This window comes from Rattus rattus, chromosome 1 (assembly GCF_011064425.1).
Source record: "Rattus rattus isolate New Zealand chromosome 1, Rrattus_CSIRO_v1, whole genome shotgun sequence".
Lineage (NCBI taxonomy): Eukaryota > Metazoa > Chordata > Mammalia > Rodentia > Muridae > Rattus > Rattus rattus.
Window position 1 is genome coordinate 209557106 of NC_046154.1, and position 12256 is coordinate 209569361.

Sequence of the window (12256 nt, forward strand, 5' to 3'; positions counted from 1 at the left end):
GGGACCTTAGAAGTATGTCATTCCCTATTTAAAGTTCCAAACTACCTGGAGGATTTGGGATGACAGTTTTATCTTTGAAAAGACCTCTTGGGACTGTGTGGGACAGTTTCTAGTCTGAGTCGTAGTCCTCGGAGCGCTTTAGTTATGTGGGTCACAAGGGTCCCTCTCAGGTCTTCTTTTACGTGTTGTCCGGTTCTCCTTTGCCGCACGTGGAGCCCATTTCTCAGCACCATTTCTTTTGACCCTAACAGTCTGCATCAAGAGTAGTCTGTAGCGCAGGTCCCAGTTAAAGCCACTGAGGTGCCTGGTGACGATGGAGGCTCAGGAGTGCCCCTGAATAGCTGGAAGGCTTGCATGGAGGGATCCAAGGCACCTGAGATGCTAACCCTCGCCGTGTGGGTCCTGTGGGTGCTGCTGTGTAAAGACCAATGCTTCCACAGTTCATCACAGCTGAAATGGAGGCGGAGGAATAGGCACACCCATAACCATCCAGTGAATAGATCTGCTAACCAGATATGCCGAGCCTGCAAGGGATATCTGCTGACAGACTACACATGCTTTTTCCTTAAGGAGTATGATAGGCACAAATCTTTAATTCATCTAGCCTCTAAAGTACTCTAAAGTACTCTAAAGTAAAGCGGACTATCCACACCGTGGGCATTCGGCTTCTCAAGTTAGTTTAACAATTAGCCTAAAGAAATCCTGCAAAAGAAAAAAATGCATGAAACCAAGACGCATAGAAAAATAAATCCAAACAATCGTCATTGAAAACGAATAAACCAACACACGAAGCTTGGCATCGGGAATGTTCAGGGCACTATGACGTTAGCCTAAGAGGTAGGGGCTGGGAGAAGGTGCCTGTCAGGACTCAGTAGGAGAAAAGCAAGGTAAGCAGCCTAAGAAAGTTTGCCCTACTCCCCCAGTCCCCATCCTTTAAGAGCTGGGAAGTGGAATTCTGAGAAACCAGGTTAAGGTGGGGGATAATGAAGGAACTTCACTGCTTCTTGGAGTGTTTGACTGATTGCTGACACACACTGTGGCTACACTGCTGTGGAAATGGCTAAACTAACAGGGAATCCAACCAGAATCCTAGGGCTTATCAGTGTCTGTATGGAGAGGGACCCGGCTTGGTGTTCGGCTCTGCCTGCCAGCCTAGATGGATTTAGAAAGCCTGCAATTCTTCCTGAGAGGAATTCCTTCTTGGGAGCCGGTACCATCAATCAGAAGATAAGCTGTTCCTACCTTTTGGTTGGGTGGTGAGGCATGGGTGTGAGGGGATGTGGTCTGGGTTTTGCCTGTGTGGGAGGGAGTGCAGTCAAAGGGAGTCTCACAGGCAGACTTACCTGGTACTTGAAGCTGGAGGATGTGAGCCCGGACAGGAATGCTGCTATCCTGGAAAATAAGAGACACGTTAGGCACAGATCTCTGTCTCCTCTTTGGCAAAGGAGAAATTCTAGAGACACAGAGAGACTGAACATTCTCCTGACTAGAGGGTGAGGTGGTGGTGGGGAAGAGTCGGGGCCTTGGGCTAGAAGGTTAGGAGAGAGGCAGAAAGGCAAGAGCTGAAGGCAGACGATCATGGGGACTGACTCTGGATGCTGTGAGGAGACACATTCTTCTTCAGAGACAGAGCGGAGCCAGTGGAAGGCTTAAGCAAGTTTGTGAAAGATGATGTACCTGCACAAGGCAAAGGCAGGAGTGAAGCACTCGTTGCAAACACCGACATTATTCTGTCATAGACAAAGCAGCCCTGCATACAAGAGGCAAACATTACCTGTGAACATCTTTCTTTCCACTTCTTCTTGAATTTTCAGAAGAATTCGCTCTTGTTCCAAGGCTTCTATGTACTTTGAATAGCACCAAGTGGGCTAAAAAATAATTTTCAAATTTAATTATGAAAAAGTTTCCCAGATTGCCCTCAAGAAAGAAACACAAGGTAACATAGATCTTATTCTTTCATTTAAACTTTTATTTCACATATAACACATTCTAAGAAAAGTACATCTTAGCCAGGTATGGTGGCTGGTGGCTGTAATTCTAGTGTGAAAGAGTCTGAAGTAAGAGGGTTAGCGTAACTTTTAGGCTAGCCTGGGCTACATGTAAAGTCCAGGCCAGCCTGAACTATGGTGTGATATTTTGTTTCAAAAACAAAACAAATCAAAACAAAAGGGGACTATATTTGAGATTTTCTATCATATTTCTCAAGTGATAATACAGATTTTCACAATGTACATGTTAATCTCTCGCACTGTGTCCCACCATGCACCCACTGCTCTAGAGAGGAGTGTGTCCTGAAACCTTACCTGTCGGCCATAGGACTGCAGGACTAGCAAGGACTCGCTGCCTAAAGTAGGTTTTGTAAGAGAGCCTGTAGTACTTGCATACTGCTTGACTCCAGACTGCAAGTAAGAAACCAGGTTATTCCAAATTGGATAATGCCACCTTAAGCAGTTATAATACCACACACGAACATAAGCTGGAGGCTTTGCAGGTAAGGACACTTGCCACACAAGCCTAGTGACTTGAATCTGACCTTTGGGACTGGAATGGTGGAAGGAGAGAACCTACCCTCTGACCTCCACATGCACACTGTGGGGTAAAAAGCTAGGCATGCTCAGATATTATTAACCCCATCAGCACTGCAGGCACAGAGGCTAGAGGATCATTGGGCCAGGCTAGCTCCAGGGTTAGGGTAGGACCCTGTCTCACAGGAATAGAGCATGAAAGATCAGTAGTTCCTACTCTGGCTTCTGCATGTGCATGCATAGGCACCATGCACATACATGTCTGTCTGCCTGTCTGTCTGTCTCTGTCTCCGTCTCTTTCACACACACACACACACACACACACCCACACACACACACACACAAAGAGAAACGGATCACTCCAGTGAATGGAAGCTGCTGGTATTGTCTAGAGGTGTCAACAAAAGCCTTCATGAAGAAGGGAACCTATCTGACATCAATTCTGGGAGATTCAGATGGGATGAAGGAAGGCTTTACAGTCACTTCTGTAAGTTCTCTGCACATTTCCCCAGCCCACATTCTTCTATCAACAACACAGACTACCTTATGGTTTAGAAGTGTGATTGCGTCTGATGGATTTGGTCTTACCTTTGCAGCTTTGTCCTCTTCTAAGTCTGACGTTTTCCTTTTCTGCTTATATTCTTGCCTTCTTTCTAAAACACTCATGATTTTCTCATCAGTTAAATTCTTCCTAAATTCACAAAACTGTGGCCAAAACTTAAACAGAACCCCAAAAATTGTCATCTGTATATAAAAAAAAGTATGTCTCAGATTATGATTTTCTGCAGATGTACCGATTTCACTCTAAAACGCCACAATAGAGCATTAACCTCTCTATTCTTAGTCTACACCGGGCCTCCCTCCTACACCCCGCCTGCAGACTTCACAGCACACTGAGCTCAGCACATGCTTATCGGCAGAGTTTTAACCACCAATGAGAAGCCCTTTAAAACACTCACATAGTACACTTAAAAGTGGCTTTATGCTTCCCTAACCGACTGGTTGCATTAATAAAGCCCCCATTAGGTCTTTTGAAATGGTCAGCCACTCTCTGCAGTTTTATGCAAGTATTCAAAGTATTCAGTTCATCAAGAGAAACTCCCCCACACCCTCCTCTGACTTTTAGAGAAAGGAAATACCATTTTGCCTCTGGAAAAGCTCTTAAACAAAGCTGCAGATCTAAGAATAAATCTTGAGTAACTTTTAAATGATATAATCTCTCCTTTGTGTGAGAGGGAGAAAAAGTAACATTTAAAAAGCAAGCCGGCATCCTAGACCAAGCCTCTCTAAGGGGACACGGCACATTAAGTGATTAATTATGATATTTATAGAGATAAGAGTGGCTGCTGTAATTCCTGTGCTGAAGTTTTACATTAGCTCCACAGGCATATATTATTTCTAAGATAGGACTTGCCACATCAAATCGAGTCTAGCCTCTTATGGCTAAGAGTAGCTTTTACTTAATGCCTTGAAGAAAAATGAGCCATCCCATTAGGCTCCAAGCCAACTCTTAGAGTAAAAGAGGAACTTTTTTCAAAGTCAATGTTTGAGTCCTGAATTAGTAAAAGTCACTACTCATCTTTTCTAGGTACAAATATAGTTACTTGCTAAAATTATTCATTCCCTTTGAAGTACAATCTTGTCATTGAATTCTGTGGCCTCCTGGGAGCATGGATGTAAAATTTGGAGGGCCACGTCAAAGGATGCCTTAGTAGACAAAGCATTAAATGGATTCCAAATGACATCATTACCCCCATGGCTCAATGCAGCTCTCAGCTCTCCTCATCAGAGAGGCTTCTATTTATTTGCAGTAGACGGTGCTCAACACAGAACCTCACGACTGTCCAAGGTGCAGAGAGAAGGAAACTATGAAACGCTCATCCCTAAATGGAGCATACATACCACACCCCCTCCTACAAAGGCTCAGGAATCATTGCAGAGGGAGGGGAGAGAATGTAAGAGTCAGAGGCAGTTGATTATTGCAAGGAAACTGTCTTCAAGATAGAGCAGGGCAGCAGTGACAGCACGCACGACATCCGTGCAAGCCCAAACCAGACCAAATTCAGGCATGGAGATGGGAGTTGGGCACACAATTCCATCCCTAGAGGTGGAACTGCTGGCAACTGTTAGTGGCTGAGAGGAGGAGGGAGAGCCTAAGAAGGTAGCCCCTGATAGGTTGGCTATACTTGAGTAGAAGGTCACACATCTAAGATTATTTGGGCAGCACAAATTTGGTCTTGATGGGTGGGGAAAAAAAGGAAAAAAGGAGAAAAGACACAAAGTTGGGTGGGTAGGTTGGATCTGAAAAGAGTCGAGTGGGCCTGTATACATGACAGAAGCATGTTGTATGAACTCTTGACTATCTATCAATCGATGGGTAGACAGATAGAGAGTGGATACATCGATGACAGATAGAATGGTGCCATAAGTCTCTTCAGCTTGAATGCCTGTCTTCTTTTATTTGGCATCTGTAAACCTACTTCTCGGTTATCTCTGTAAATCCCGAGGCAGTCTCAGCTTAAATCCATGCATGCCATATGTCAGCCTTTCTTCTAAACGTTACTTATTAGGACCCATGTTTTCAATGGAAAGCATGAAAATTTTATAATCCCCCAAGAATTAATTGAGATTTGAGTCTAATATTAAATTAATATCACCCCCCTGAACCTATAGAACCTTAAAAGACTACCAAATTCTAAGAAAAAAAAAAAAAACCTAATGTATACAGGACTGCCTTGCTCCCTCCCTGCCAGCAGGTGAAGCATGTCTCTTTATGAATAAAGGGGGCAGTGAGAGCCTGGCCGAGTAGGGAAACCTTCAGGCTACGGTAGTGGGTGTGGGGAAGACAGAGGCTCTGCTGACCCAAGGCTAGACCAGCAGTTGTCGCTCAGGTCTTTGGCTGCTCTTGGCTCTCATTTCCAAACTGATCTTCCAAGCTCTTCTGACATGAGATTCGCCATGTCCTTCCGGTCAGAAATCACTACTCTGCATACAGACATGAAGATCAGTAAGAACCGCACACTGCTCTCCCAAACTTTACAATCCAGTAAGTCAGATTCGAGGACGGCCATTTGGAACTTAGCGTTAGAAATCTTATGGCTGGTACGAATGCAAGGGAGAGAAGATGGGGCTGCACGAAGCTCAGGACTAAAGGTAGGAAAGACCATTTATGGACTACAGCTATTTCAGTGACCCTGGAGAAGAGCAGACTGTGGTGCTGAGAGAGATAGCCATGAGGCAACCTTGGCTCTCTGTCGCAGGGAGGCAATGAAGCATTTTGAGCAGAAAATGGCATAGTCAAACACCATTTTGAGAAAAAGTGCTTTGCTAGCAGTACATTGGTTGGAGTAAGCCCAGAGACAGGAGCTTTCGTGGCTGTGAAAGGTTTTACAGATCTGAAGTGGCATTGGGGTGAAGAAAAAATGGATAGTGGTCACAAGGAGGCACGTGATTATGTTTGAAGAATTGATCAAACAGGAGGCTAAGGAAGCAAAGGAGAGGGAGAGCGGAAATCTCTGGCTCGCATCTCTGGGGTAAGGGATGCCACTCTCAGAGCTGCCCCTACACAGACAGATAATTGTAGGTCTGGAGGAAAGAGGTCCTCAAATAATGATTCTCTATTTAGGCTACCTCAGGAAACCAGACACTGCAAGCATTAGGACAGCGATCCCTGGCAGACGAGCCTCTTTGGACCCTCTTCTCAGACACAAGATCTTGAACACAGAGAAGCACGCCTTGCTCTAGTTTGTCAGGACTGCAAGGCGAGGCTGAGTCACTGAGATCATGTCCTTGGTAGTCACCATGTTTTCTGCTTCTCTCGTGTACATCCTTAATCACTCCTCTGCCAGTTTTAATGCATAATGTGGACTGTGAGTCCACCTCAGGCCCTCACAGTGAATAGTTAGGGGACAATGCTGTTTCCACGCTCCAGGGCAGTCACAGTCATCCTCCAAATCTGGTTCACATCACTTCGCTTGTGGCACACTGTTCCTCATTACCCCGATGAGAACTTACTTTTCTTAAGAAACAACATTGCTGAAAGGGTTTGCAGAATAAATTATGCCCATCCAGTCAGTGTTTTCTATTATTCATCTTAAAAAGAAGTAATGTCAGCAGGTTAAAAAGAGGCGTGATTTCCCTTTCATGAGTACATGTACTGTATGTTGGTTGAGGTTAAGTTCCACTTATTTTATGAGCTATGTGAATATTTTAATCTTTAAAAATATACACATCTTACTTTAAAGGGGATGTGAACAGTGGGAAAGGCAGGAGAAATCACGAGGAGTATTTTTATAATTTGCAGATAAAAGTGGACTGTGAAAGTCAAAGTACATTATTTAATTTTATTTATGGCATTACGAGGAAAAGAGTAGGTAAGTCACTAGTTTTGTATATTTTAGTGATGTAGGCAAATGATATCTACATTAAAGAAAGCAAACCACAGAACCAGGAGCATTAAGATCTTCTCGAGCATGAATGGTGTAAAAGCTTTAAAAGGCTGCCTTGGCTGCTGGTGTGTTTCCGCACGTGCCCAGTCATTGCCTTCACCTCCTACCTGTGCCTCTCGGAACACGTATGGCCCCAGCTCCTTCTTGTGTTCAATGATCTTCTGGGCTTGCTCAACTGGAATATCAATCTGTAGAGCTGGTGGGATACAGGAGTTAATGAAGCAGTTGATGATGGTCGTAATCTTCTTATGGATGATGGACTCATCACAATGTGAATGACACAAATCCTGAACAAAACAAAGTGGGACTGTCCTTTATCAGAGCACTCTACAGTATGTACCCCCTACCTTCGTCTTGTGAGGGAGGGCCTGCAACACCTCAGAACTATCTAAAGCCCTTTCCTTCAGGCTCAGGAGCCTAACGCTCTGCCTTGCTTTCATTTAATTCTGTCACTTGTGTCCCTAGGCAGGGACAGTGTTAGCACCTAGTATGACTCCTAACAGCTATGCTAGACACTGAGTACCTGCTCCCTGCCAGACATTGAGCTGGGATCAGTCTCCATGGAAGGGACAATGAAAGACACACTCAAGTGTCATGATCAAGTCCTCGCTGAACATTGGGGACATGCTTCGAATAGGTTACCAGTAGACGTAAAAGCTTTCTATCCCGACTGCTGCCACACTAGGACTAGGACACTAGCAGGACCTGGCTGTTGGCAAACAAGAATGCCCTTACAGTTACTTACTGTGCATCCTACTCTAGTCACCCCATCTGCATGAATTACTCTTACAACACTGTGAGAAAATACAAGACACTTGCTGGGGTGAGCAACTTGCTGGTGAAGGGGATCCTCCGTGTGATGTATGGCTACAGAGGTTCAAGACCACAGCCCTTGGCTGAACGGAGTCTGGCTGCCCGTGAAGCAGAACCTCAAGGCTGAACTTTCTTACCTCTTGATGGATAGGACGAAGGAGGGAGGGGGGCAGGGTTGAGGTTCATATCAACAGATGTCCTTCAAGGTCACACCCTAGTAACCCATCCTCAGCGAGGGCCCCATCTCTGCTTCTCAGAACAAGGCCTCCAACTGGTGACCAAATGTTCACCTTCAGCACGCAGGCAGGGCCATTTTGTAGCTCAGCCATCAGCTCATTATTCCTTTTAGACGGACTTTAAAAGTAGTGGCAGTACATTAAAATATACCATCTAGCTTTAAAGTCACGGTTGGCAGCCATAATTTTGTAATAGATAGCGTGACTTAAGTTACAGCATTTTTATGTCTTTTTTTCTTTGTAAATCAGCTGAAAGCAAACAATTTAGAAACTTCTAATTCCAGGCCAGAAATCAGTAGATAAGCTTTACTAATCATACTCCTAAATGAGTTTTATTGACTGCAGAGATGAATCAACATCTCAATTAATGACCCAATATCTTGTTGTGGATTTAGTGCTTCTGATTACTCATAATTCAGAACACTGTTTGGCCAAAATGTCCTTAGCTGTCCCTGCCTGTTTCCCATGTCATACTAGGATGCAGCTCTGTGGCTGCCATTGGTTTCAGTCGTGCAGTGACTTGGTTCAAAGTCCAGCTCTCTTACTTCATGAGCTCCACACTAGATGTGTCTTAGCGTTTCTGTGGTTTAGCATCTGCACTCATAACATGCTACTTACCACACCTTTGCTGTCCTAGAATTCTCGTGAATGATAAGCCGTGATCACAAGAAAAGCATTAAAATGATCCCTGGCAGATGGGAAACAAAGTCCTGTGTGTGAAGGAGATCTGACTGTGATATGTTACCACATTGACTGGGGGATCTAGATGGCTAGCTGGCGTCCATTCCTCCATGACCACTCCTAAGCTGCATGGTCAGTTGTGGAGAATGACCATTCTTCCATCATGGGCTCCCCTGCTAGAAGCTCCAAACAAGTTTTTAAAATAAGCTATTTAAGGGTTAGTCCAGGGGTTGGGGATTTAGCTCAGCGATAGAGCGCTTGCCTAGCGAGCGCAAGGCCCTGGGTTCAAGGCCCTGGGTTCGGTCCCCAGCTCCGAAAAAAAGAAAAGAAAAAGAAAAGAAAAGAAAAGAAAAGAAAAAAAAAGAGTTAGTCCAGCAAGACATCATCAGGTAGAACGCCTTGCAACTGCCACACTCCCTCAACACCTATTATAGATGTCAAGATTTCTGCTGAGACCTTCCTGACCTACTGTCGCTTCATCTCAACCATCACCCACTCCCAGCTGAACTGCACCTCACCAGAACAGAGCCACGAAGACACCTAGACCACGAAGGCAGCTGCTTTAATGGACCCAGAGCATAAAGTCGTTATTGGGAGGTGCTGACTCTGGGGCCTGCCTAGAGGAAGTAGGTCACTGGAATCTGTCACTGGGATTATTTTGTTGTATTTTCCTTCCTATGTTTTTTTTTTAACCTGTCTCTGCTTCTCATCTGCCAGTCTCTAAGGTTCTTCTTTCACACTCTGTTGGGCATGCTGGACTGAATATCTCAAACCTTGTGCCAAAATAACTACCTTCTCTAAGGTGCCATTTTCTATGTTGTGGTCATGGCGATATAAAGTCGGAGTGCCATTACTGACGTCACAGCTGGCCAGGTTGGTAGCACACACCTGGAATCCAAGCACTCAAGAGGCTTCTTGCCCTTAGGGTGTCTATTGCTGAGATGAAGCACCATGACCAAAATGCAGCTTGGAGTGGAAAGGGTTTATTTGGCTTACACATCCACACTGCTGTTCATCATTGATGGACATTAGGATAGGAACTCAAAAAGGCCCGGAATCTAGAAACAGGAGCTGATGTAGAGGCCATGGAGTGATGCTGCTTGCTGTCTTATCAGCCTGCTTTCTTATAGGACTCAGGACCACCAGCCCAGGGATGGCACCACCCACAATAGGCTGGTCTTTCTCCATCAATCACTAATTAAGAAAAACATGCCTATAACCTGATCTTTTCGAAGCATTTTCTCAGTTGAGGTTCCCTACCTCTTCAGTGACTCTAACCTGTGTCAAGTTGGCATCAAACCAGCCAGCACCACTGACCCCAACTTGACACACAAGCACATCACTGTTAAGCCTTTCCCAAGATCTTAATAAGAACGCGATATAAAATATTCCAAATTTTAAAAGTCCCACAGTATTTAAAAATTTAAAAACCTAAAATCAGTTTCTTTAAAAATAGCCAGTCTCTTTTTAAATTCCAAAGTCTTTTCAAATTCAGAGTCTCTCAATCGTGGGCTCCTGTCACATCAAAAATAAGTTAACTACTTTCTTACCTCAAGAGGAAAGAACCAGGGCACAGTCATCGTCTGAATAAAACCAAACAAAACTCAGAAAGTGTAAGCATTGAGACATCCAATTATTCGGGATTCACTCACTCTGGGTCCTCCCAGGGGCGTGGGTCACGTCTGCAGCTCTGCCCTCTGCAGCACACAGCTTGTCCTCTACTCCATACCTAATGCTGTTCTTGGTCATCCCATGGTAGTGGCATTTCTAAAACGCTGGGGTCTCCTGCTGCAACTGGGCTATACGTTCACCAATAGCTCTCTTGGGCTCTCTTCAGGGACTCTAGTCCTGCACATGCTGTTAAGCCTCGGCTGTTCTCCATGACCCCTTCATTCCTTAGACCAGAGCCACCTGGGTGACACTCACACTGCCAAGTTTGGCTGCCAACACGGGGACACAGCTTCTGTGTGTGACTCTGAGGAAATACTTCTCAAAAGATTTCACCTCAGTGGTGCTGGTCTCTTTTTAGTCACCTCTAACTTCCTAGCTCCAGTTAACCAGCATCAATTGTCCCAGTACAGCTAAGTTTTTACTTCAGTAGTTCTGGTCTGTTAATCACTGAACCTTCCGCCCCAGCTCACCAAATCCACAGATTCTTCACTCAAAATCGCAAAGGACCTAAGAGTCTTTAAGTGACTCTCAGACTTCCCTCAGGAATTCGCAAGCCAGGTCTCTGCTCCCGGTGCTCCTTTGCTTTACAGATCTGCATAGGAGTGACCTCTAAGAACCACTGACACAGCCAGTATCAAACTGTTTTGAAATCTCCTTTGCAGCTCTGCAATTTAGCCTCAGGCAGACTTTGGATAAGGGCAGAAAGCAGCCATGTTCTTATTCAAACTACCACAAGGCCAAGGAGGAACATCACCACAAGAGATATTAAAATGGAGACTAAGGAAAGTGACAAAACTAAATTCGTATGTTGGAGAAAAGTTGGATTTTCTGAGCAACTCATCAGTGTTGTCCAAAACACACGTAACCTGTGAGCCCACAGACATCATTCTCTCTCAACTGAAGGTGTTCTCTTCCTGCACTTTTGCATGAGACAGAATAAGTCAATTGCTAGGAAATGAGCCTATGCCCCCGGAAGCATTTAGGCCTGGGCTAGACATCTCTCCGTCCAGTCTAGACAGCAAAACAAAGAACGCCACCTCCTGCTCAAGGCAAAGATTCCATGGCTTCCATGAAGAGGTAGCCTGGAAATGAGCCGCACCTGCACCTAACTCCTCCGTGAGCTTCTTTGACTCTGAACGTGGCCACTCTCCAGCAGAAAAGCCTCCCTGGTCTCCGTCAGGCCACCCGTGGCCGGTGTCATGGCTATCATTGGTACACTTGGCCAGGAAGAAATCTTGTAGAAAAGTCTTTCTCCTATAGATATACCAACTAGGGACAGTTCCAGGAAAAGCGTGCACTACGGTGAGGTTATAGATGCACGAGGTGGAAACACTCTTCAGAAATGTCCTCACTGGACCACACGGCAAGTTCTTGTCTCAAAAACACAAATGTTTGAGGGCCACCCTCTTACTCATCATTGTAGAGCAAGAAGCGTGTCTAGAGAATGGACGGTGAGTGTATCAGTGGTTGGATACTAGCATGAAAGAAACTGGCAGTCTCAGGGTGCGTTACGCAATCCCATAAGCTACGGATATGCACGTCCTATCTTAAGGCCCCGCCTCTTCAAACAGAAGTGGTTTTCTCCAGTTCCAAATACAGTACCTTAAACTTTTGTACTTCTTGCCAAAAAAGAACTCCATTTTCCAATAAATCTCCTTTCAGGGCTACAAACCGTTGAAATTGCCTTGCGATGACTGGATTCAATAATGCTTTACGGAAAGCAATAATCTCACAGGATGAAGATATCCACTTACTCTCCACAGGCTGTCCAAATAACACAGGAAATCAGACATGTTCCAAAAGCAGCAATCAAGTCCTTAATTAGACTAAAACCACCAACTCCATTTTTCTGATTTGGCTACTGAAGTGTGTACTATGGCTG

General features: G+C 44.9%; 1 protein-coding gene across 1 annotated transcript in view; it reads right to left on the reverse strand.

Moving 5' to 3' along the window:
* Positions 1-221: 221 nt before the first annotated feature.
* The window catches only part of Rgs22 (regulator of G protein signaling 22), a 104585-nt gene continuing 92550 nt past the window's right edge, over positions 222-12256 (reverse strand). Inside the window, exons 20-27 of the mRNA XM_032885513.1 lie at positions 11977-12138; positions 7081-7260; positions 3114-3269; positions 2304-2399; positions 1775-1868; positions 1591-1677; positions 1344-1392; positions 222-702 (exon numbers count right to left, since the gene is read on the reverse strand). Of these exons, the coding sequence (XP_032741404.1) occupies positions 1388-1392; positions 1591-1677; positions 1775-1868; positions 2304-2399; positions 3114-3269; positions 7081-7260; positions 11977-12138 (780 nt within the window). The 3' untranslated portion in view covers positions 222-702; positions 1344-1387. The remainder of the gene's footprint in view (positions 703-1343; positions 1393-1590; positions 1678-1774; positions 1869-2303; positions 2400-3113; positions 3270-7080; positions 7261-11976; positions 12139-12256) is intronic.